This window comes from Triturus cristatus, chromosome 1_2 (genome assembly GCF_964204655.1).
Source record: "Triturus cristatus chromosome 1_2, aTriCri1.1, whole genome shotgun sequence".
Taxonomy (NCBI): Eukaryota; Metazoa; Chordata; class Amphibia; order Caudata; family Salamandridae; genus Triturus; species Triturus cristatus.
In genome coordinates, this window is record NC_140580.1 from 745,948,160 (window position 1) to 745,975,957 (window position 27,798).

Sequence of the window (27,798 nt, forward strand, 5' to 3'; positions counted from 1 at the left end):
AATAAGGGTGCTGAAGAGGAATGAGAGGCGGTTGAAAATGTGTAGATGGATGAGATGTGCAGAGAAAAAGGGTATACATAGCTGACATTAAGCACACAACTGAAGGCCAGTACTCATTCCACAGGCCTCAATAATATTTAATTCAGTCTCATAATTTCAAAATTAAAACATTTCCAACATTAATTATTTATAGCAAATCATTGTAGTTACTCATTAGGTCTCGGCTGAGACAGCGCTTTAGCGCTGCTCTGGCGAGACTTATAGTAAGGGAGTTTTGGAAGTGCAAACAGTGGCTTTTCAGGCCTCCAAATACAGTGCATGTGCCCCGGGCGCGCGCACCATTTGGCAGCCTGAAAAGCACTGCCTGATCACTTGCTTTGATGTCCTCAGTGAGCCGCGCGGCCACTGAGGACATCAAAGTGCACACCATTTGCCACCCCCTTCTTGCTTGTTTCCTTTGATCCCTATCTTTCCCTTTCTCAATCTCACCCTCTCCCTATCTCACCCTCTCCCTGCCTTTTACAACTGCGGCCCGCACCACTGTGCCACTCCCTGCCTTGATATCTTTTTTTTTTTTTCATAGTCCTGTTTTCGGGTTACGTAAAATGCAGCCACATCATTTTAAAAACTCATCACGCCTACACATATACCCCCAACACGCCCCCCTCTCCACTCTGTTAAAAGTCTCTCATCTCATTGACCAGCCCCTGCCAGTCGCTCTCTGTCCTATTAGAATTCATGGCTGAATAAAGCATCGGAGCTCTTGTGATACGGGGGGGCTCATTCTCAACAGCAGCCTCCCCAGGACAGTGGTAAACCAGGCAGCCATAAACGGCCTCCTCGGCTGCTTGCTCCTGGCTGCGTGCGCTCGCTGTTTATTCTACGTCAGCATTAACTAGCCTAGCATGGGTGGAGTTTGCAGAGTTTAGGAAAGAAACCTGTTCATCTACCTGCCGGCTGCCCATCACCCAAAGTCCTGAAGATTTATACATGTAATTGATTACAGAACTCAGCTTTATTTTTAGACACTTAGGAGTGGTGAATGTGATTTTTTTAAATATTTTCCCCGTGAGGTCACTGTTTCTTTTTCCAAATTCTTATTTTACTCTTTCCTCTTCGTTCCTTTACCCGATTTATCGGTTCCACTTTTCATTTAGTTATTTTCACAGTTTAACCTCCTGTGATTTTTTTAAAAGTGCGTTTCCTTATTTCGCGTCACTCTGCTGGCCTCCACCCCCCCCTCCCCTCTCTCTATCCTGCAGCAGGCCGTAGCGTGCTTTTTTTTTATTTACAACTCCCAGGCTTGTTAAACAAACTATCTGATCTTTGCGTGTGTTGTTTTCTTGAAGAAAGTATATTCTTTAATCGCCTAAACGTAAACGTTACCCCCATGTTATCTCTTGTCGTTTAGGAAAATGCTTTTCATTTTTAAAATGAGTAAGGTTCTTTTTCCCTGCTAAAGGAATTGAATCTCAGTTACATTCACCTAAAACATATTCCATTAAAGATGGCCTACCCACACGTTCTCAAAGACGCGAGGTTGCCGAACCCAGCCTCTCCCACAACACGGACAAGTCGGGAATGGAACTTGTTTAAACCATGTCAGCGCTAAATGCTACACACATGTATGATTGTACTAACTAGACCGTGAGCGTGCAAGCGTTAGTCGCTTTTAGGTCTCGTACCTAGCGTTGCAGTGCACAGCACTGCTCACGCAGCACAAGACCTCATGTAGGGGATTCTGAAAGCTAACCACACGCTCATGCGTGTGGTTTTGCTTTCGCCAGCTGCCATTGGCTTTAGCTTGTGTGTGTGTGTGTGTGTGTGTGTGTGTGTGTTTTTTTTTTTTTTTTTTTTTTTTTTTTTTTTTTTTTAATAAGGCACGCAATTGGGCAAAGACGGGCACATGTCCCGCCTTTGCTCCACCCATTCCCATCGGTGTCTATTACGCGCAGCAGCACACGTTCGACTCGCTGCCGCGCTCTCTCGCCCCCGCTCCTCTGTGGTGCGCACACACCACTTGTTTCGATTCCCGCCCCCGCTCCGATGTGGTGCGCGCGCACCACCGGTTGATCATCCGTTCACAACCTCTAGCTGATTTACTATCCGAGGGAGGAACTTGGACGTGCAGCACCTCACAACAAGCCACACTTTGACACAAGGATGGACTTTGTGACCGTGCTGCTTCACTTGCTGGCGGTGTGCACGGCGCTGGTGAGTACTCTGAATTATTCACTATTCCCCGCGTGTGCACGGCGGCGAGAGTGCGCCTCCCGTGGGAAACAGAGGCATGCGTGTTCTTGGGAGTGACGGACAAAGGTGCTTACTTGGGAAGTAATGGAGGCATACGACACATGTATGCCACGTGCGCACACAGGTTACCTCGGTCATGGAGTTGTAAGTGTGCAATGCGAGTACAGATGTTGCAACAGAGACAAACTCGTCATGTGTGCGCAACGACCAGGGCTGCCAACTTTGTAACTGGGGAACCAGGTTCGAGTCTCGGCGGCGTCGGCTCAACATCATGTGATTCTGAGCAAATCACTAAATATTCCTGTGCCTACTAAAAATGAATGTGTCCGTATGTAATGTAACTGGTGCTCGTGTAAAGCGCTCCAATACCTTTGGGTCGCCTTCGCGCTATATAAAATTGCAGATAAAAAAAAAAGTTGGTCCATCGAAGCAAGGTGTGCAACAAATGTACATCTTTGGGGGTGCTAAGGCAGTTGTGTCGTTTAGGAGTTCCTGGGGGTGATGAAGAGTGTGTAGACCTGTGGCTGTCAGAGGCAAGTGTGTACACGTGTGGCACAAAAGGGATGTGCGCAATGAAATGGGATGGAGAGGTGTACCATGTGTGTACACTCGGAGGTACAAAGGTACATCCGTGATTATGTATATGAACATGGGCCGGTGAGGCATGTATTTGGGGCGCATGTGTCCAGTGTGTGTGTGTCTACACTTTAATTATGTCAACGCGGGCCATTGTACACTTGCATGTGTCTACGAGAGATGGAGACACGTATCTATGGTGTGCCTTAAAAGTACAAGTGTACTTTGGGGTGATGGAGATGTGTGTCAGCAGTTGAGGGGCACCTATGTGTGTGTGTGTGTGTGCAGGGTGTATGAGAGAGCGAGAGAGAGAGAGAGAGAGAGAGAGAGAGAGAGGGAGACTGGGAGAGAGAGCTAGAGATGAAAATGTGTGCCTGTGGTGAAGGATACGTGTGCATGTGTTGGTGGTGGAGATGTGTCTAGGGGTCAGGAGCCAATGATTTCCAATCCAACAAATACAGGCCCCTAATCTGTTGACGCCTTCACATTCAGAAGAGTGGATTTAAAATAAAATCTGTGGAAATTCAAACACAATCTCTTTAGGGGAAGCCACAAATGTGTCCTCATTTTTAAAGGTTGGGACTTGTCCCTCCCCACACGTAAACCCTTCCGCCCCTCCCCCCACCCCACGGCTCTTTCTGCGTCTCACTATCTGTAAAATCACAAGAAAAGCCAGGTTACTCCTTTAGACAAACCACACAAAACGTCTCGTACTGTAGAAATCAATCTACAGAGGAACTGCCTTTGCGTGCACTCAGCGTGTTTGTAATCCTGCAACCCTCACTCTGCTGATATCACTCCTTGAAGAGTTACGTCCTGCCCCTCCCTGTGGTCCAGATGCTTTTTCATTTCTCCTTCTTGGGTGGCTTAGTTTCATCGCATGCACTTACCTCTCCACGCTACCAGTTCACTGACTCAGAGCACACACACCTACATGTGTAAGCCACGGACAGTTCCACACTCGGAAAACCTTAGGCTGGAAATGCAGATTGCAGAGGCTCGATCGGTCTGTTGGGGAAATCTACAGAATTCAAGCCAGGCTGCTGCCTCTGAATGACAGCTGGGGGTGGCCAGTCAGTCGCATCTCCAGCTCTCCTAACATACGTCACTGACTCTGCCCTAGCCCAACCTGACTTTCATTCAGTCCACCTCTTCGATGTTAGGCGTTTTACGTTTGGTACTATATATTATGTTATTATCATCAATAAACTGCGTGCAGTGATGGGTGGGATTAGCTTTGCTGAGACTGTTAACATTATACTTCATTAGGGATCATCAATAAACGCCCACACTAGTCACACAGTAGGACTAAACGTCACCCAGAGCTCATGTTGCGTAAGAAGAGGCTGCTTAGATAAATACTTTTATTACGTCATTACACAAGCACACGCTCTTCTGCTGTCTTTTCCTATCCCGGTATAGGGTACAGCAAAAATTCTCACACAATTATAGTTTTACAGCAATTGTTAAGGGTTTTTGAGTATGTTAAATATGTTTGTCAGTAAGCAAACAAGATCAGATCTCAGTCGCTAATGGAGCCTGGCTGAAGAGTGTTGGCTCACATCCGTGGCGGGCTGGAGCTGGACGCGTTGAGCGCTGGAGATGTGTGTGTGTGTGTGTGTGTGTGTGTGTTTGAAGGTGGGGACATGGGGGTGCCTGGGTGTGGTGGAGATCCATGTGCATGTGGCGCGCAGACGTATGTGTCGACAGGCGCTGCATTATGGGGGTGGGCGGGGCAAAAATGCAATCCAATAGGTATTGCTATTGGTGTTGCATTATTATAGCAATGACAATATCTCAAACTTTAATAATGCGAGACCTATTGCATTGCAAATGCTTGTTTATCTTAGCAGCTGAAAACCATTGACAAAGCCAATTGTACTGACAGGTCTTAGGTGTATGTCAGTTGTATTATATATCTGGATGAAATAATATTTCAGAGAGAAACCAAAATACCTGTCCGGAGGCACACTATGGGACTTTCGGAAATGTATTCCCTTTTAGAGGGCCCCCACTATTTTCATACCACATCTGCACATATTTCTCTTGGACTTTTGGCAGCCAGCAACTGTGCCGACTTCTCGAAGTCTGGTTAGAGCATTTTTTTCCAAAGCTGATGCCGCATAAAGTGCAAGACAATGGGCAAGCGCATACTTTATAGGGCCTGAAGTTGTCTCGCTGTACAATTTGCTCATTAAAGTAACTGTTGAACATAATAATGCAGTAAGATATGGGGCAGTTTTGAATGTGTTTAATATTTCAAGACTATACGTTCCCATTGCTTTATAAAGCTTGCTTTCACATTAAATGAGTTTGTTTTAAAATGCACCATTTAACAATCTTTGTTCAATTTTATTTTGAGATGAGGACCCAGCCTGGACCCCACGGTTTGTCCATTAAGCGTGCTCGCTTCTCTTGCTACATAAGTCCTAACCAACTTTTACGCCCTTACCACTTTCGAATGTCCCAAGCTGCCATTCGTAAATTTCCGGTTTCTTAACAGGTCCCGTAACTGTCACTGACAGAGTAATCCAGTCTGATGTTTGGGTATTGCATTTTTCAAAAATATATTCTGTCTTTGAAACTCCTCCTGATTGTCCATGATGATTTTTATTTGCGCTGAGCAAGACTTTCCTTTTTTGATTAACTGAAGTTTGAAGTGCAAATAAAGTTATCACTGTGTGACAGGCCCCTGGTCCTGATGGAGTCCCAATGGATCTATACAAGCACAAACGTGATTCGTGAGCTCCATTACTTATAAAAATGGGGCCTGTAATTCAAGGTTGGCAGGATCTTCCGGTATTTTAAAAAAGGTGCCCAGGATGGCCAAGATTGGTTCAATTTATAAAATTACTGAGAAAATCTAAAAAACTGAAAGACTATCCGACTTGGCTATGGAACATAACGTTCTTTCTAATGGTGATTATGGGTGAAATCGAGGAACCACAAAACAGCGTCTTAAACTAGAGTTCTTTATGAATAAATATATAAGTAAAAAATGGGATGGTGCATTTAGTTTCTTAGCTCTGCTTTTGAGTGCGTCTATAGGGCTATGCTGTTCATCATTGTGATTACTCTTTGTGCTAACCCTGACAGTGTTGAAATTGTGTTACAAATGCATCTCAAACTTTCAGCTAAAGTAGTCAGATTTGGGTGACAGCAGGAATGTTTGTATTTCTTAATCGTGACGTCAGACAAGGTTGGATTCTTGCACCCTTTTTTCTTTACTATAAACATTAATAACTTGGAGATTTGTTTAGTACAAAAGGGTCACGATATGCTTAAAATTAAATCTTGTACTTTTATAAGTAGATGATTCTGTATTGATGGGTATGTACAGCAAATAAGTTAAAGCTTTTGGTTGACTTGTTTCTACAGTTAATGTATGCCTTAGATCTAGGTCTTCGATCTAAGCTCTAATCTGACACTTTCATAATGGTAGATGGGTAGAAAATAAGTTTATTTAGACAATTGTCTATAAAACATTCTAAAAACACATTTGACAATTAAAATCAATAAAAGGGCCTCATCCTAACTCCCCGAAACACCCTTCCCATTATAATTCATCCTTAAAATGCTGTTTAACAAACCATAAAAACTGAGAAATTCCAACTGCCACATCTAAATAACGCATTTCAGATAACAACTCCACAGCTTTCCGCCTAAGGATAGGATCATAATAAAAAAAACAGAGGTCTTAAAAACATAATTTGATTTGCGAGATAAGACGCAGTCCATAAGTATATGCAGCAAGGAACATTTTGCATTCAGGGGGCAGGGGCAGAGATCACGATTACCCTGGGCCCTGGCCTAGTATGGGCAAGATGAGTAGATTGGATTACATCCTACCCTGACCCTTAATTTTTCATTTTGCAACCCTGGCTCTGATAAAATTTGGACCAACTACCAGTAGAAAAGTTATCAGATCGAGGAGCATTGATCACAAGTAATGCCATGATGAGGGTCAATTAATTTTCTTACTTTGATGCTCCATTTCACTGCTCACTTAAATAGTATCACTTACAGACGTGCAGGAGGCTACACTCCTTTGTGTTGCATTTTGACATTGTAAATTAACTTGGTTCTAAACACATAACACACATGCTGAACATTTACAATTCAAAATGTCTATCAATAGCATGTTCTGATATAGGCTTTTGGGCATATGAAAGAGTTACCAAACTGCAATATAGGGATACATTTTCTGCAGGTGCTTGCTTTCAACCCAAATACCACTTGGGAGATTGTGGAAGATGTGATTAAACTTTGGCCCCTTCTGTTGTGGGCCTCAGTTCTGCAAACAAATGAAGCTGCTTACAACAGACATATTAAGGATTGTCTGGCTCAGGAAAGAAGGCATAGTCACATGTTTGCTTTACTTTAATTCTATCTGTTCAATAGACAGGAACTGTTTTGAAACCCTTCTTGATTTACTAAACTCTATCTCCATTGGATTGAAGCTATATTTGTTTCCAGAAGCAATGTTAGAGAGGATCATAAACTAATTAAAAGAAAAAGTAAGATCATATATTACTCTGAAAACTGTACCCCACATTGATTAATTTCTCAATCTTGTTAATTAATGCTCATCAGATTTATTTTGATACATTTCAGACTGGAACTAGTCCATCACTTGCTTAGTTTGCATGTGGCTATACTCATCAGGACATTTCAAATCCAAGACCATGTGCGCATATCTCAGAACAAAACGTTGCCTTTCCTTCGTTTTTTGTTCTTTTTGTTCTTTTTGTTCTTTGTCTTGATATCATTTTTTACCTTATCTAAAGTTACTGAGTTTTAATATGGTTAGACCAGCTCTTGCCTTTTCACAAATGCCTAAATATGAATTGTCCTTTTGGGTGATGGCCTGTTTTCTTAATGTTTTAAAATTAAAAAGTTAATATATCCTATTTAGATTATTTTAACGTTTTTCGTGTATTCTCTTGTAATTTAATTGATATGAATTGATAAGCTGTTTGATTCTTTTAAAAATCTTTTTCTATATTCTGTCTATGAATGTTGTATTTCTTTTTACCCAATATGGCCTTTTAGGCAGAATGAAAATTAATTTGACGGACTGACTAATAATTTGGAAATGAGGGACATGCATGTGTTTTAACTAGTAAGTTTAGGTAAACCGGTTGAATAAAACAAATGTAGTATAGCTGACACTAATCTGGATATAGTTTTGAAAGAGACAATGAACCCTAATATTCCAAGTGGGAACATGTTGAAAATTAACAGGAGCTGAAAGATAAATGGGTCAAATAACAGAGATGAAAATAGATTGTGTTCACGCTGGACCGTACCACTTGCAGCAGGGAGGATAGTGGGAATCATATCAATTGCTAAAAATATTCTCCGAAATTAGTGGTTCAAAAAGGCAAAGTAAGAGACTTGGAGTGCTAATGTGGAAAATGGGAATAGCAAGGACATGTGAATGAAATAGGAGTGCCAAGTGCATGAGGATAGCAAAAAGAAAGCCCACAAGGTGAAATTATGGAGAGGAAAATAGAAAAGTGATGTAGTGGCCAATGTTCCCTCTAATTTGTTCCCACTGTGTGCAGAAGTGTAAGGTCTATGTGTGCTGCAACCAAGGCTATGTGCACCAGTAACCAGACCGCGCATGTGGGTGGAGCGCCAAATTTCACTCCAATTTTTTGCTTAAAAAAAGTGAAAACACTTAAAGTGCCACTTGAATGCTCTTAAGGCAGGTTTGAAACCCCTCACACAGCTAATTGAAACCTTGGCAGTTATGTTGCTACACTTCTCTTAATAGAGCTGGGCTGCTGGGTGATTGTGTGCATTTGTTAAAGTTTTCATGTTAATTGCATCTCATGATGGGCAAAGCGATTAACATGAAAACTTTAACAAATGCTCTCTTTGAGCAGGAAAAATACAATAACTTCGTTATTTTATTTTTCGCAAGTTTGGGGCTGGGTTAGGGTAGGGCCTCATCAGGCGTTAGACTAACCCATTTTCATGATGGTGTCCGCATCATCGCATTATGATGCATTAGTCCCGCATTCTAGCGCCCCTCTGACAATACTGCAATTGAGGCGCACTGCCAATGAGGCAGCACCAGCATTCTAAAATTGTCTCACATATATGAGCATGCAACTGCGCCTTCAAATTTACAATGCTATGTGTCAGAGATAGAATATTCATTAACAGCGCTTAGTTGGCAGCCACACTTTAACGCATCAATTAGCCGTGCCCCAACCAGCCTTTCTGTGACTACTCTGGGCGTACCAGTCATCACATGGGTGATCCCTGGGGATAGGTCTTGCTTGCTGTTTTCCCACAATCTCACCACCCTATTGGTGACCAGAAGCATACACATGCTTCGAAGATTGGCCACACTGGCAGGCGGTAGCTTTGTTTTTCCTTGCTGCACCCGCCAGCAGAGAAGTCGCATTACCTGAGCCTCTTGGGCAGGTTGTTATAGTTTTACAGCCTGATGGACCCATTCCCTCCTAAGCCCCCACGTCGACCTGGATAGAGATTGTTGACAATGCCCTTTGCACATGTGTGCTTTCCGGAACTGGAGGCACCATATTGGTCTTGTCACTTGACTTCAGGACTTGATTGTCATCAGTGCAGCACACAAGTGTTTAAGTGCGACTGGCAGAGGTAGGAGATGTTTTTAAAAACAAGCTTATAATCCTTATTTTCAGACATTCTGTTTGTATGATCTGGGTTTAAAGTAATAATCGCGTATATACTTCAAAACACTTTGTTTTTTAAATAATCTGCTTTGCCACACTTTTCAAATCATCATCGTTTAACTAGGGTCACAGTGAATAAACCCTGCTTTACCTCCCAAAAAGACACCGTTTTATCTTGGAAAATGGACTTTGTGAGATTCAGGTCATTAGCCAACCCTTACCTCAGCTACCACCTACTTCCCAAAGATGGGGCGCCACAGTCTTACTGCCTTGTCGCATGGTAGCTGCTGCTGAAGGCACATCATTTCAGGGGTCAAGAATGAGGTTTTTAGGGAAATGGAATGTTAATTATAAGTGTATGTGGTTCAGGACCCCAAGAGTAAAAAGTAGAGCTTTCATTAGAAGGCTCTGCATGCTGCACAGAGAAGGGAATTAAACATCTTTCAGCAATAGAATGAAAATGCAGCTCTGCCAGGGTTTTCTACACTTACTGCCAAACAAACTATGTCCATTGGGTTCCCTTTCTTTTCCGACTCCAAGCACATACACTTTTTTGTAGTGACTGTCCAATCATGTTGATTCACCTCATGCACTCTTTCTCAGTCATTCTAGTAGCAAGACGATCATTAACCCTGGAAGTAGTCTGCTTGGTTCCTAAAAGCACCACACATGACATCACTGTCTGCATTATCATTACACCCTCCCAGTGCATAAAGTAGCAGTCACACAGTCTGACTGTTCAGCTCAGTTTTCAGCTGCTTCCCCTTAGCCCTCTTTCATTCAGTGACTTATTAGTTCTTTTTGCTCAGTGAGGTGTAATTTCTAATATTTGTTTCCCTCATCTTTATTGCTTAATTTTGCTCGGGAGAAAGTGTCACTCCTAGTCGATGAAACGTCACTCATTTACACTGAAATTCTGAAAATGTCACACATAGCAATCTAAAACCTTGGAAGCATTAAATCACCCTGTAGTCACGCTTTATTAAGAAAAGATAATGCAGCAAGTCTACAAACATGGACTGTGCTTTCAGAATCACCTGAAGGCACCTGTAGACTTGCTGCATTTCTTTTCTTAATAGAGCACAGCTGCAGGGTGGTTGTGTGCCTTTGTTAAAGTTTTCATGTTAATCGCAGCGACCGTCATGAGCTGCAATCAACCTGAAATCTTTAAAATAAGGCACACAATCGCCCGCAGCCCGCTTTATTAAAAAAAGAAATGCAGCAAGTCTACAAACACAGCGTGTGCTTTCAAGTGATTCTGAAAGCACACGCCATATTTGTAGACTTGCTGCATTTCTTTTGTTACTAAAGCGTGGCTTCGGAGCAGATTATGTGCTTTTGTGAAAGTATTCATGTTAATCCCAGCTAGTGATGGGCGCTGCAATTAACGTGAATACTTAAACAAAAGCACACAATCTGCTCGGCAGCCACAATCTCTAGAAACAAATGAAATGAAGCAAGTGCTCCCTCCTTGATCTCACAGGCTGCCTCATCCTCTGCAACCAGGAAATGCCTACACTGTCGGATGTGTGGGTGTGCGGGCACAGAGTTCCGCTTGCACCTTAAATGGAACAGTGGTAGTGGGTATACAAGGATGATAGCTACAATATATTATGGCTATTCCACGTACAATGACTCAAATAGGTTGCAGGCTTTTTAACCTGTGGCAGGGTAAGGGAAAAGGTTAATTATAAGAGTGGTTGTTTCAAAGGTAACCAGAATATCCATTTCGAACAGTGGGTTTTAGTAAACAAAAATACCTTTTAATAAAACTAAGCAAAGCCTCACAAATGACACTCTACTAGAAATATTTCACATGCATGTTTCAAGTATATGCACTTCACTTTAGATTGCAGAGCTTGTAAAGGAGGCTTATTTAGAGGGCAGCTTATGAACTATCAGATTCATGCTATAGCAGATCTCATGCAAAACTGTTTTATTCAGAAGATTGAGGAATAGTGGAAAACTGGGGTCTAGATTTACAGCTGGGAATGGTCCAACAGTAGAATCCTATATTAAAATTCAGACTCTCAAAGTAGAGAAGAAAGATGGGAATGTATAGGTGGAAACCAGCAAAATCTTTATACCTGTGCCAAGTCTTCCTCTCTAGTGTCAATTATATGAGAAGAATATTCAGGTGGAGGCTTTCAATGCCACCTCTCTCCCAAACATGAATAGCTACTAAAACTTAATTTCAGTAATTCTAAGTTATGGAGGCTGCTGACTGAAACAAGAGATTGTTAGCTTTTGATATGAAAAGATACGAATCTGAAACTACCATCATACCCATACATAAAGGTGAATTTGTGTTTTTGATCATAGTGTTCACCAGCTAGTGATCAGGTCTTCCACACTGTGGTTGACAAGTTACTAGTTTTGCCTTTGACCATTCCCACCCATGGAGGTGTGTATTACCACAGCCGAGCTGGATCCACTAGACATATGTAGTTGTCCACACTATTATTATGACTACTAGCTCCAGTACTGTACCAGAAAGATGATCAATGGTGCTGAAACCCAATCAACTTCTTCATGTCCCCCAGACATTAAGGTTGTTTGGACTGAATCAACTGTTACAGTGGTATCCATTTGCTCTGTCATAAATCCATAGTGAGAAAGTACTTTGCTTGTTAGCATGTTGTACATTTGCCTAACTACAAGGTCTCATATGATTGCATAGTCAAGAACAGAGAGTGCCAATCCCGAAGCCATTTATTGCAATACAAATAAAAAACTTGTCATTAATAATAGGGTGAGCATAGTGGCGTCAGTATTGGGAGTCTGGCAGACCTGGTGTGAAAACATTCTTAGCCTCTAGGGCTCCTGCATAACGTCATTCCATCTTATGGAATTATGGTGCATGTGGTGTCCATTGGCCAACTGCCACTTGTAAGGATTCTGCCATCTAGACATTTGCTTTAGTAATAAACTGTATATAATCCTTGTGCATGGAATCATCATTTTAATGAGATTAAAGTCTGTAATGAACATGGCCTAACTCTCCATGAGATTTCTCCCAAGCTTCAAGGTTAGTTCAAATGTGCAGCATTATGGCTAGTTACTTCACTCTGATCATGAAAGGGCTTACCTCGAAATGTATTGGTTCTTAGCCCTCGTCAGATAATTTTAGACCTTCAACATGGTGAAAGGTTAATGATGATTTCAATTCACAGGTTTTCAGCATTTAGGCATTTAATAGTTAAAAGCAGTGACTTTACAAATTCAACTACACCAGCTTTTTTCTGATAGCTGATGGATTTTATGCCTCATGTAGTTTTGATCATTCCATTTGCTATGGCTTGTCTTAAAGTAATCAAACTGAAGCGCTGAGATCAACTCTTCATGTATCAAGAATGTTGAGGCTACGGGGATGGATGTGAGCTCCTTTTTCGAGTCTGTTGAGCTTTTTAACTTTGAACAGCTTCCCAGTGTCCTGTACCCAATGAGTATAAAGAAAGTAAAGATTTGAGAAGAAAAGAATCTGATTTGCATTCCACCATGTGCTAATATTTTTGAGTTATTTTCCATAAGATATTGTTATGCTACCATGCGGTAATACTGACAATTGAGCAGGTGTTTAAATAAAGTCCGGCATGTTGAACTTTGGCTATCAAAAAAGCTAACTACTCTTTTTCATTTGGTTTCTTTTTTTATTTTTATTTATTAGCATTTTATACAATACAAACATCTAACGTTATTGACATAGGGCATTAGAGAAGTCGCATAATACTGATCATGTGAGCAAACAAACATAAACTGAAAGAAAATAAAACACAAAAAGAAACCAGCAATCTACAATCGTCATAAGCAGATATCTGGCTGATATACAACGCTCAACTTCACATCATACACAAGAGACATCAGACCGTATCACTCCCAAAGCAGCCAACAGCAGGGGTTACAGCTAGTATAACTATAGCACCCACCACCCACAAGAACTGCATGTTTTAAGATATAATTGCCAGCCTGAGGCAATCAAGCTAGTCCGAATGACTCACAGAATGCGCCCCTGACAGCATTACGATGCTATCTTCCCCCTCCCCTCCCCCCGGCGGGTCAGGAGGGGTAGATACATCCTCCTGTAGTGACTTTAACCAGTCTAGGAATGGCTCTCATATGTTCCTTGGCCTGGAGGCCACAGGCATCAACTCCCAGAAGGTCGGCAATTGAGTATGTCTAAATGTGACATCTGAGATCCAAGCTTTAACTGTAGGAGCTCTCCTTTCCCACCCAGTGTATAGATACCCTTCGTTTGGCCATCAGGAGTAATAATGCATGCAATTTACGGTGTTCGACCTTGGTGTCTTTAACATAGCCAAGAAGGCCTATTATCTGAGTCGGCTGATGGTGTCCCTAAAATAACGTGGATCTTATTAAAGATGGCAATCCAGTAGGCAGTGATGGGAGGATAGTTCCAGGACATATGTAAGAAGGTGGCAGGAGTGTAGCCACATCTCCAGCATCTAGAATCTGGACGTAATCCCATGCAGGAGAGTTGACTAGGGGTTCTGTAGAACCGGTGTATATATTTGAAATGTATTAATATCAATTTATAATTGGGTGAGAACATCTGGAGTTGGCCGCAGCAGAAGACCCACTGCTCATCTGTCACTTGCCCATCTAGTTCTGCATTCCAGTCTTGTTGAGCCTTGGGTATAACTATGAGTGAAGTGGTCTGCACAGAACAATATAGCAGTGTTATGAGTCTACGGGAGCTGGTCACAGTTATCAATTCAAGGGCTGGCAGCTGTGCAGGGGGGATTCGGAAATGAGGAATGCATTTGCCTACACGTGGCTCTAACTTTAAAATAGAGGAAGAGTGACATAAAATACTTTGTCTTCCGGGCCAGCAGCTGGCGGGGAACAAAACTCATCCTGTGGGTACAGATCTACAAATGTTTCGAGCCCCATTGATGATGCCAGTGCCACATTTCCGCCATCGCACATAGCCGGGATCTGTGGGTTGTAAGGCAGAGGGATTCACGGAGCATATTGTGTCTCCAGTCCAGCTCTGATACGTAAACGTTCTCAGGCCCACCTCAGGGTCTCAAAAGTATCTATACCATCTCTGGGTCGGCTGTACTTTTTGTATACGGCTACCTGAAGGGGGATAGGGGCTGCCATGTCTGCCTCAACAGCCACATGAGGCTGGACGGAACTGAATGTACCCAAAAATGTTAAAACTGTGCTTGTGCACAATATGCGTATAGCGCCATATCCGGAGCTCCCAGCCCCCCTTGTGCCAAGGGGAGGGTAAATATCTCCCAGCTCACACAAGCCTGCTTCCCTGCCCAGACCAAGGAAATCATGAGAGATCGAATGGTATGAAAAAACGACTGTATCAATGGTAGTGGTATGTTGATAAATAGATACAGGATCTTGGGTAAAACGATCATCTTCGCTATGGCTATTTTGCCAGCGAGAGAGAGTGGAAGCTTGGCCCACACCCCGACTTTCCCTTCTAACCAGGCAATGACACAGCCAAAGTTCAGATTCCATATTTCTTGCACGTCGCTACTCAACCAGATGCCTAAATATTTTACAGGGCCTTCCGCCCACCTGAGTGGGAATTCTTGCTTAAAAGGCTTAGTGGCCGGCGTCAGGGGGAATAGGGACGATTTGGACCAATTTATGAATATCCCTGATTACCCGCCGAATTTCATGAGTTCCCGGAGTAGTGGTGTAAGGTTGACCTCCGGTTCACTTACATATATTGCGTTATGTAATCTACATATAACGAGATCAATAGCCCCCCAGAATTTGGTTTCTTAAAATAATCTTTTGTTTGTATAAATACATTGTGTCTGATTACTGAATCAGTAGAGACAGTTTACATTTTTTATGTACATTTAATTTTTTATGTTTTTCAGAACTCCTGATGAATGCACCCAAAGGCTAGAACTCTGGATATTAAGTTGTGGAAGAAGAAAGATGTTGTGAATTAAATTGAGTCTTGAACTCCTTATTTGGTTCCTGGACCATGGCAAATTCTAGATCCACTGGTTCTCATTATGCATTGAGTGCAATAGGAATTGGAATGCTTGTTCTTGGGATTATAATGGCAGTATGGAATCTGGCTCCTGGATTTGGCAGCAATGACAAAAATCCATCCTCGCAGGGAAACAGTAGCAAAACTGAACCGAATGATACTATTCCGGCAAAGAGCAAAACATTTTCAATAGCCTATGTTTTAGTTGGATCAGGAATTGTATTGCTGCTTCTTGCCATCTGCCTGACGATACGCAAGAAGAAGAAACAACAACATGAGGACGCTCCGGAAGGTCCACGGGAAATATCTGCAAGCCCTCAGGATCGGGAAGAGGCGTAAGTTCCTTATTGTGAAAATGGTTTCCTGAGAAATTTTGTGTAACTGTGCAGAAGTGTACATGTAAGCTTTCAATGCAACTCCCCTGTGCATGCCATAATCTTCTAGGCCAAGGGGGTGGTAATAACAGAACTTGCCCTTTTTCTTACTCCTCAGCATAAAGCAGGACGCTATTGAGCAGCATTGCAAAAGTCATCCTGGAGTGTGAAAGGATGATTGCCACTTCTACTTGTACTTTTGGTGAACTGACGCCCATGCAAGTACACCCATAATGGCAGCACACATGTTAGTAAACTAATCCTTAAACAATAAGAAAATGGGTGTATTTGATGCACCACCTTCTTGAGCCCTTCTCATTTTCTTATATAATCCTAGGGTGCTTCTGTCTCACTTACTTCTTTGTATTTCGTTTAGAATAGACCTAGACACTGGCTACAATACAGTGTTCTTGGGGTTTGTGGGTGAGGGAGTGCATCATCAGCAAGAGTACCCACTTTTTCTTTGATAGGTCCCCAAGGTTTTCCCCAAAGTTGTGAAATATACTCTTATTTGTTTTGTTGGAGAACAACTCTACCACCTTTTGAAGGTAGAATCCTTTCTGCGTAAGGTGCTGTCACTTACTTTTAACCCAAACTCTCAGTGAAGACGTACATTTTCTTATTTCAGTTCAGAGCATAACCCTAATTGTGGCAATGTCAGACAATGAATTAAGTGAGGGATCACTTCATATGGCCAGTGACAGTACTATTATCCTCTATATGATTTTCATTCCTGTTCTCCCAATCTGGTTCCAAAGAGCCTTGGTCCCAATGGTCTTTTGTAAACAATGGTTGTGCATGCCTTCCAAGACAATGCATAGAAATGGGTGTCAGATCAATGATGCAGGTTATCGATCGCTAGTCAGCCATGGTCTCCTTTATTCAAGCTGTTGTCGTTTTACAGTGGTGGTTCTTCAAGTCCATCTTCCGAGCGGGGGTTTTCTTCTGTTATCTGGACATAAAATTCACAACAGATACTAAATGGGAATCGAAAATTGGGTTTTTTTCTTTGAAGAATCTGAAGTGCCCAATTTGCTACCTCCTCTCTGTTCATCCCTACTGAGAGTTCCTTGTACCCTCATTGTAGAGCTTAAGTGTCCATCATTGGCAATGTTTGTCATACAGAGCTTTATAGGAACTACAGAAATTTGTGTTTCTTGGCATAATGCTATGGTTATGTTGCTTTAAAAGTTCCATTGGCTCCTTCTGTTAATGTACGTCATCCCGTAAAACATGGTCTATTTATTGTGTCACAGAAATATGGTGATTCAGTGGCAATCAATGATGTGAAACTGGTGACGTAAAGGAAAGTTTTACGTTTTTTTTTATTTCAAAGGTACAAAAAGGTTAAAAAATAAATTGAGATCCAGTAAGTAAGGTAAAGTTATCTTTAAAAGGTACACATCCGTACATTTCACAGTATTAGCTTTGATACCAAGGAAAACCCAAACTACCTTACCCGTATTACATTTTAGAAGATTGACCGCATATTATTATACAACTACTAATTAAAAGGTCCTTGTCACTGATTGATTAAACCCCTCACTCAATTGATCTTTAATGATTAGAAATACTGGAAATAGCCCAAATAACATCAGTAGTCAAAATTTACCTATATAAAAGAAATATAGATCTTGATGACCGTGATATAGGACGTCTGTGAGTCCCAGCATAATCCATCTATTGGATGGTGCCCATGCAGCCAATGAAGGAGCAGAGTTTAGTAAATGTTCTGTTGAAAAAATGTGGATAGACAAAGGGTGCAAATATGATTAGCATCATTACCATTCTATGAATGATGAATTGTTGGAGTTGATGAAGATCCCCAGTCCTTAATTGTAACCTTTCCCACCTTTCATGCAGGTCTTACAATTTAAACTCAGAATTGTGTGAAGAACTGTGAGTTTACAAACTTAACATGTTTAGCTTTTTACTCAGGAGTTAAAAAATAAATTAAGAAAAACAATACTGGATGTGTTTTGTAATCTATAAACTCTGCAATCATCCCAAAACAGCCCAGAAATTCATCCTGAATTTCTCAATGTTCTCTTCCTTAAGTGACTATTTCAGGTATCTCGGTGCCTGACACTACTTAAAGAATATCCGCAGTGAAATAACTGGTAGCTCTCTAAATGGCAAACAAATGCAAGAAGAACAATTGATGGATGGAATGGTGAACAATGTAAAACATTTGCACACAGTACAGAGATCTGGACTACCTAAATGGTCACCTGTCGTGAAATAAGTTGTCAATCGCCGGAAGTGAGGGAACCCATCATGTTGAAAATTAAACACAGCTGGGCCCAGACTTCACGGCAAGGAGGTGACCCGTGTGTTGCTTAAATCATTAGTGAGTAGTGAAAAGTTAAAAAGCCTCATGTCACTCTTATTAAAGAAATGAGGTTAAATGGTAAATATTAAGACCATATTCTAGCTCTCTGCTTTGTGTGTAATACTTTGATCCAACTTGGAAATGTTGCCTAAGCCTACCAGAAATTCTACAGGACAATTCAACCATGGGCTTTTTCAGCACCTGATATAATCCAGTAATCCTTCCATGGCCTTACTTGGTTGAAAATATCCAGATGAAGTACAAAGTCATTTACAGTACTAGGAAGTGGGGGTTATGCACATCACAAAGTCATATCACTTTTTAGCATGGAATTCGGGTGGTAGGCTAATTTTACCTATTGGCGAGGTATCAGTCGTCGTGAGGTACATTGGTGCTATGTATTTTTGCATTGATCCTAGATGTTGCAACGGGGTGATTGAAACAATTCAGTACAGTAGGTTTTAAAGTCTTGCAGAATATATTCAGGGTATCATGCGACCTGTCCTTAGCCATAGTCTCTTACACTCTCCCCCCTATCTGATCACAGTTTTCATAGAGTTGTGTCTTTTATATTTAACTATTGTAGCCCTGATATCGCCCAATAAATACCTTCTATACTGAATTATCAACCTGGTAATGTATTGGTAGATCTCAACTTTACCCCCCCCTCCTCTCCCCCCACCGTCGCCTTATTAGCATGACAAATCTCAACCCATCTGAAATCCACAGTAATCATAAGTAACATTTTCTATCCACGCAAGACACATCTTATTGACTGTTGCTTAGAAAGCTTTTCCTGTATCCCAAATTACATCTACTGGTATAGACCAAAGAATTGCAGAAACAAAAAAGCTACATCACTGGCAGGATCAAATAGCCAATGCTTGTCTGCTTTGGTTTCAATTTCGAATGTGGTCAGATTGCACCACTGGATTCATCTTCATTTTTTTCTTGGCAAATCATTCTCAGAAAGGCAACAAGAATAACAGTCTGATAGTATTCCCCATGAGAAGGAGTGTAGTGGGCATATCCTATAACCTGTGAAGGTCTCTTCATGCATAAACCTGGAATATCCATTAATCCTAAGAGCCATTGGCAGCAGTTCATCCTAGAAATGGTGGGATGTCTGCTTGTAAAATCTGTACATGGTTATATCACTATGTTGACAGAGCCCTCAGAATCGAACAATTCAAATATGATTTTGCCAAGCATTCACCGGTCAACACTCTTTGGTATAAAAAGCTGTGCCTGTTATAAATTGTAAGGTCCACATCGAAACCTGGTTGAACATCCAGCACATTTCACAACACAGCAAGATCTATGAAATTGCTTAGGGGAGGATAGCAAAAGCTACCTGTACAGTGCAGATGGATTCAGTCTGTATCAAACCTATTTAGGAGAGGTTAACCCCCTTAAAGAATATTCCTTCAAAATTTATAGGAGAAGTGGGTGACCGGTACACAAATTATGAATAACGAGTAACCTCCCACCAAAAATGGTTTGAGCTGGCAGTTGCAGCAAAAAGTTGTACTTGCACAACAAAGTTCACCACATATTCGAGAATATCCATGTAGGGTCGTTTTTCGTGGGACACCAATGGGGTAATTGATTGACCAGAAGATTCAGAAGACCAAAGTCCCATTGTGACCAAACTGATAAAGCCTGAAAAGGTTCCACTACAGAATGTTTTGGATCGTACCACTTCGCCCTCTGTTTTAATCCAATGGTGTGTAGAGTATTGATATTTGGTAATAGACTGTCATTTGGCTGCAGTGCTCAAAGTTAAGTTTCTTTAATTAAATTTATTTTTATTTAAAGCCTAGCCACTTCATTTAGCATTGTTGTTATCCTCTATATAGTCGTATTTCTTCTGGATGTGTTAAATTATCAGAAACATGAGAATATTTCTGCCAATTCCTGCATAGTACCTAGAGGTATTTAGCTGAACTGGTGTGAAGGCCCTTTTGTAAATTGCATTTCTTTTATCTTGAAGATTATGCAATAATAGCAAACAATCTTTGACATACAGGCATTGTAAAGCACAGTTCAACAGCTCTCACAATACTTGCATTAATATGTCCGCTCCTCATGACGTTCCCAATAACATTGCAGCAGGTTTTAATGTTCTGCGAGTGTTCACAAGAAACCATCTCTCTATTGATACTGTGCTCGGTCCCGATATCTGAGCTCAGTGGTTCCTTAAGGAATAACCTAGTCTACTGTGCATCATCTGCAGTTCCTTAGCCATACACCATTCGCCCATAACTCTTAACCAGTTGTCTACTGTTGTAGACTTGTCACTCATCCAAAGTCTCCTTAACCTCCTTTTGGCCAATAAGAAGGTAAAGTTCACAATGTTTTCCTCATTTTATTCTACTGCCCCTTGTTGGGATGCCGAGCACATACACTTGAGGTGTCAGCTAAAGATTCACTTGTTACGGCCTACGACCTGTGTCCAGTAGTCTTGAAGCCTCAGGCGTGGATTCCCATGTCCTATGTAGGTATGTTTCATCCATTTGTTTGCATGTGAGGCAGTCTTGCATCTTTGTGGGGGTCTATCTTGAGTAGCATGGCGGATATGATGTATGTCCTGTGGAGAAAGTTGAAATGTATGAGGGCTAATCTCTCATGACTAGCCAGTGGTGCATGTGAACAACAGGGCTTAGTCCCATTGCTTGTCTGTAAAGTCTTTCCCACAATCAGCTGCCCATTTCAACCACGCTTTCTGTTTGGGTTTATTTATATCCACTCTCACCTCTATATAGATTCTTATCCCCCCTTTGCAATGGGCTGCCTGCAATAGTAAGTCTAGTGTATGTGATTTCATTTGCGGGTGGGGGACGGTGTCGAAGATTGTGCCCCAGAATTCTCTAAATGCACTTCGTATTGCACAGTAGTGGAGATATTGTCACGTTCCTTTCTTAAACTTGACTGCTGCCTGCTCCAATGTAATGATGGGCCCTGAGTCATATAGGTCTGCTTCCTTATTGCAACCTCTGTTTCTCCATCTGGACATGTTCATATCGAAGGCTTATGTGCGCAATTCAAGGCGTTCACAGACTGACTGGTCTCATGAGTATGGAACCTTCTTCCCCATTTGGCTGGGTACATGCGCTATGCTTCTAACGTAATGCACGCTAAGCGGGGTATATCCACCAGCGCCGGTCACCTATTATGCAGCTTATGTGAGTGTCTCTCTGATCGGTGCTCTTGCCAGCAGCGTGCCAGCCATACTGTACTCCGCATGCTACCACTCAGCCCCATGATGGTATTCCTCTAGATCTAGAATTGGCAGTCCCACCAGTTATGAGCACTGCAGTGTGGCCACATGGGCTCTGCTTCGATTTTGGCCGAGATTAGCTCCAGCGGAAGAGAATGTAGTTTTTATAAAGATTGTTATTGGGATAATGTACATGCTGCATTGGAATAAGTACAGATTTCTTTTTATGTTCGTGTTCAGGTCTGGCTTTTTCAATGACATTCACAAAAGATGTACACAACAATATGTGGGCACTTTATAAGAAACGGTAATATCAATAGCTCTACCACCAATAACGCACTGTAAGTATTACCACCCTTGTCGCCACCAGTAACATCACAATACAAATACCACCAGTCCCACGACTTCACACCAGCATTACTAGTATCACCAATCCCACCACTACAGATATCAATGCTAGTCCTAGAGACCACTAATACCGACATCAATACCAGCATTACAGTAAATACCACCATCACTAATACCACCATCAACATCACAATACTACTGATATCATCACTGCCAATACCAGTATCACCAACAAACCCACACTACCACCAGTACTACTAAAGCCAATACATAGCTTCTCAGTACTGAGTCCGCCCTTTTTGGCGTGGCGGAACATCTAAGAAACATCTGGATGAGGGAGGTACTGCCTCACTCATTCTGCTGGATTTGAGCAAGACATTCAACACATTGTCCCACTCTATCCTGGCTGACAGACTGAAGTCATTAGGCCTTGAAAGTTCTGCCTTGGGGTGGCTTGTTTCTTTCCAAAAAAAAGTATGTTTCAGATCTTTTCGGCTAATGTTGTATCCAAACCACAAGCTCTAAATTCAGAAGTTCCACAGGGTTCTATTCAGAGCCTTTTGCTATTTAACAACTATGTTTGCCTTTTGGTGGATCTAATAGTTGTGGGCTTACCCTTATTAGGTCGAGCCTGGGCAGCGCATGCGCTGCTCTGCAAGCCATGCTGTATTGGAGTATGGACTTGGAGCCCCGCCCATATTTGTAATTGGCTTGTCTCATTGTCCTTCGTAAATGATGGCTTCTGATTTGTAAATAGGCTTGTTAGTCCCTCCTTAGAACCGCCTTGTCTTCATTTGTAACCTCCCACGAGAACTGGCCCTTTTACTTCATTTGTTACACAGTACACCTTATTTAGTCTGTAAGTACTATTTTCTTTAATGCGTTTCGCCTTCTGCAGGCAATACATGCTTTCCTGCAACATTCAGCGCCCCATGCGAGCTTTCACGGGACGCTTTTACAAAAAACTAAAACAAAGCATGTGTTTGTCAACTTGACAGACAAATGCTTTTTTTGGGTAAAAGCGCCCCATACCATGCTTTTGCTATAATAGCGGCAGCAGATCTTTCTTTAGACACAGCTTGTCTAAAGAAAGGGGCGTGGCCTCTATTAACGTGAAAGCGCAGCATGGGGAGCTTTTAAACAGCAAGCATTTGAAATGCAATAGGTCTCCCATTTTAGAAACTTTGACCTATTGGTATTGTAAATGACAATGCCTTTTATTATTGCATTTTTGTTACACACATAAATAAAAGGCATTGTCATGTACAATGCCAATAGCTCAAAATCTCGCAATTACCAGACCTATTGAATTGCAAATGCTTGTATCATATGCCGAGGATACAATGATCATTTTTTCTGTGTCATCGGCACATAACCATAACCCGTCTTTGCTGCACCTGGGCATGATGAATGTTGTCATGGACAAATAAAATTTTTCTCAAACTTAATGGTGACAAGACTGAGGTCATGGTTCTGCATAACAACGCCGGTCTTTGGGGCCCAAGACACTGCCTGGGATCCTGAGGGACTCTGCAAAGCTCAGTCTGCTAAGGTGAAAAGTCTAGGCTTTCAGATTGGTGAAAAGCTTTCAATAAAACCACAGGTGACTAAAGTAACTACCACATGTTTTGCAGTCCTTAAATGGCTGAAAAAGACTGTTTGGTTAATTCCCTTAGTGGTTCAAAGGACTGTAATTCAGGTACTAGTCCAATCCAGATTGGATTATGCAGTGTGCTGCACCTGGGTGCGAATACGACCTCTGCCCTTTGCTTGCAGATTGTTCAAAATGCTGCTGCTAGGATGCTCTTTCATTTACCTAAATATGCTTCGGTTTCGCACTCGTTTCAGAAACTGCACGGGCTCAAGGCTTCCAAACATATTGAGGCTAAAGCACTGTTATATGTTTAAGGTCAAACTTGTCTTGGCGCCACTTTACATCCAGGAACTTGTAGTTCCTTACCAGCATACTCTGTCCTTGAGATCCTCGAATCAAGCTTTGTTTACTGTACCAAGGTTTAGTCTTACCCGAATGAAAGGCGGCTCTTTTGCCTACCTAGGTGCAAAATCGTGGAATTTTCTGCTATAAGAAACTGTCATTTCTCACCTTTTGCAAAAATCCGAAGACCTGGCTATTCGAAGCCATAGTTCTGGGACATCCTATCTGCCTTTGTCCTGTGCCAGAAAACCTTTGGGGGTAATTGTGTGCACTTTAAATTGCCAAATTATTATTATTGCTTGTAAACATTGTATATGCATGCCTATGTTTGCCTGCTCTGTCACTGTAAACCTGACCGGTTGGCCTTGCTAGTGCTTGTTATGCTTGAGTATGGTAAGAGAGACCATTCGGTCTATTGTGTTACCCTATTTGAAGAAGCAGAATCCAGAGATCTTGTTTACCCCAACTCTCGATTGTTCGTGACCCAGAAACCACTTCTTTCTACCTTGAGATTTATATATGAACAGCGGTGCCATTGCCATATAAATTTGCAGGAACCACTATTCCACAGACTGGTCACTGTAGAAAACAGATGTTACTGTTACCCAATTCAGTAGTACTGCTTTACTGACTTGCCAGGTTGGGATTCGAACATTTGTTTTGAAAGTTGCTCACAGCTTTCTAAAGCGGAAGCATTAACACACCGCTGTTGGCTAAAATACTGGCAGTCAATTTCACGAGGGCCCGTTACAAGTTGTGGTGGTCTCATTCTCGCATGTTTATTTTTAACAATTTCTTCACTTTAGCCTTGTCTCTGTTCTGCTGGCCTAAATTGCCACTGAGTTTATGTATACTTTCAGACATAAAATAACCAGTATTCAGGTACTTTGGTATTAACGGCGCCGCCAGCAGAGCGAGTTTGATGGTTGACATTTGGTGCTGGACGAGGAGACAGACCACGTGCTGCAACCTAGGTTGAACACCTTAAATCCCCTGAAAGTAGTGCCCCTGGGATAGCAATATGTGGTCCCTATTTCAATTATAGCAGGATAGTTTGAATATCAAAAATGCTGCTATAAGTTGCAGGCCCCTAACTTTCCACAGCTTACTTGGGGAACATACAAGCTTGAATTACATTTTTGCTGCACTATTAAAATAGTGCCTATTACAGCTTTAAATTTAGTTATAAATCTGCCAAGGAAAACATTCTAATGTATTAATTTGATTTAATCCTTTACTGGAGTTTTTCAAACCACAAATTTGTAGATGAGAATTCAGGTACTGTGACTTCCAGCAATAAATGATTGTTTTGAAGTTGAATGTGAAAATTACATTTTATTTTTGGTAAATTGCTATTTTCCATTTTGTTGTGCAGTCAGGAAGATGAACATGCTCTCCGATATGGAATACCAAGCTATGAAGATGTTATGGGGCCTGAATTTTCTGCAGATGAAGGGACAGCCTTTGATAGAAATGCCAGGATCAGCATGTCTCTGCCTTCCTACGAGTCACTGAACGAGCTGGATGAAAACACTCCAACGACAATAAGTCCAAAAGATGGATCTAGCAATCCGCACCAACAAGGCAAACGGAACTCCCGCAATGAAAAGGAGGTGAAACCATTAAAAGTCCGGAGAATTAAATCCGATAAACTCCATCTCAAGGACTTTAGATTAAACCAATCAAGTAAGGCAGATTTGGCCCAAACTATAGTGCCCTTGACGCCACCTCCGGGGTATGAGGGGAAAACCATAGAAAATACACCAAGTGAACCAGCTACTTGAACAATGAGAAATTTCCACACTTTGAGTCATTTTATTTTTATTTTTCAAAACTGATGAAATGATTACATCTGCTTTGAAAGCGAACATCAGAATGCTATATTGGCTGTGCCCTACCAAACGAGTATTGCAAGCTTCCATAAGACAGCATAAGCAACTGATCTCTAATGAAGGGGTGGCCGATTCAATACATCTGAAGATTCAACTGTAGAGTCGTAGATTTGTTGCATTTACTGTGCTTAGACTATGTTTTACCTTCTTTGTGTTAAGTGTAGAATTGAGTAATATGAAAGGGAATATGACTAGCCGAGGCATTACCAAAATCTTTCTTAGATGCATGTTATGTTTGAACAAACATTCTAACATTGTCCAATTTTTCTTAGTTTGAATTGTTATCCTCTAGGGTGATTTATCACTTTGTCCAGCTTTACTTAGCCAGTGCAAGTCATCATTCTTCCCTAGAATCTTACATACAAACATCATGTATTTCAGGTTTAAATTCAAAATCTAGCGACTGGGATTTTAAAGACGGTTTAATATTCAATGCAGATCTAAGGAAAGTTTACTATCAAATCAGCTTGTAAACCACCCTAGCCTGGCCATTCCCTACTCCAAAGAAATCTGAAGTAGCAGCAAACGTTCTTTACCGGTTTTCCTTGTAGGGTGCCTTGTCGTTAGAATACTGGGATCCAAATATTCTAGAGGACTGCACTTTAATAGGACTTGCACAGAGGAGTCCTGTATCCCAGTAAGTTGTAAATAAGAAATAAGAGTGGGATTCTATGAGCCAATGAAAGTGCAAGAAGATTAAGTTCCACTGCATACGTTTATGCTTTTTTTGATAATGCAATTTAAAATTCCTGCCGCATTCGATATTTGCAAACTGTCACAATGGTTTTACCATTGTGGCATTAAAATATCATGTCAACAGAACACAGGGATACAGTTCTATTTATTGGAAATGCCACCATTCTGTAATTCAATTCCAAATCTCATTAGTAGTTTGATGTGCGAGTGTAGTGGTACGGATATTTTTAAATCCTATTAGTGTTTGAATTTATAAACGTAGTGTGCATTGAATGTTTTTGTGAAATTACATAACTCATCTACTTTATTTTAGTAACTCATTCATTCCACAGATATTTTCGGAATTGGGCTTTTACTGAGTATTGTGTTTCAAAGGTAGTCACGCAAATAGCTGTTGGAAAAGGTACTGTGTTGAAGCCAATAGTAAATTTACATAGTGCCTGTCCAATAACAGGATGGTTGTTTGCATAATGTTTATATATGCTCAAACTGGAGTTTGGTTTACTTTTAGTCCCCTGCTCCGTCTCGTGTATAGTACTCAGCATGCAAACGCAATATATTCAGAAAGAAAAAAAACTCTTAATAGAACACAGTTGTTTATAAATATAGTGTTAAAAACTAGATTTCATCTGAAATTCAAGCAAGTAAATAAGTGAAATTCAGTGCCACCTTAAACATATTTAAATCCCAAAATAGTATTTGCTATAAGAACTTCGTAGCCTCTAATGTATACTGCATCTCCACCCTCACCCACCCATGGAAAATGAAAAGAAACCTGGAGATCACATTTAAATATTTGACTCCAACATAAATATTATTCTGATATTGTGCCACAGTTTGTTTAGGTATTGTAGTTGCATAATTTATTATTTTAACATTCACAATTTTACAGGTACTCATAGGAAATATAAACCCTAGCATTCAAGATTGTTTTTGAAGCGGGTGTAATCATCCTATAGCATTTGAGGGGCAGTTCATCTATTATCCCACTTTGCAGCACAGAGGTAGCATTCAGGGAACTATTAGTGATGCATGACAAGAGTAGGAATAATACAATTATAGACATCCATGTCCAGCTCCAGTTTGTGATAAAACTGCATTGGAAACTTGTGAGCTTTTTAGACTATTGAATAAATATCTGACTTGGATTCCTTAGAATTGTCTGAGAAATGTAATGTATAAATGTTTTTTTTTCTTGTATAATAAAAACGAAATTTAATTGTGTGTTACTTCAGTTATTTCAAAACCCATGCAATATTGGAGACTATCCAGTTACGTGCTTCAACAGGTACTCGTGGCCCTTTCAGTCATCTTGCATATGATGAAGAAAATGGCATATGCAGTTTATTAGTGGTGTGCATAAATGAACATATTGCTAATGTAATAGTTCTGAGTGAGGTGAGAATGTAAGCATGTAGAATTTTCATATTGAAGAATTATAATATGAATATTTAATTAAAGCAAATAATTGCACAGTAACACAGTACAGAACTTCTAATGTTCGAGGCATATGG

General features: G+C 41.1%; 1 protein-coding gene across 1 annotated transcript in view; it reads left to right on the plus strand.

Annotated features, from left to right (window-relative positions):
• The window catches only part of TMEM51 (transmembrane protein 51), a 152,227-nt gene extending 124,719 nt beyond the window's left edge, over positions 1-27,508 (plus strand). Inside the window, exons 2-3 of the mRNA XM_085608663.1 lie at positions 15,368-15,821; positions 25,072-27,508. Coding sequence (XP_085464789.1) covers positions 15,478-15,821; positions 25,072-25,480 — 753 coding nt within the window. The 5' untranslated portion in view covers positions 15,368-15,477 and the 3' untranslated portion in view covers positions 25,481-27,508. The remainder of the gene's footprint in view (positions 1-15,367; positions 15,822-25,071) is intronic.
• The last annotated feature ends 290 nt before the right edge of the window (positions 27,509-27,798 follow it).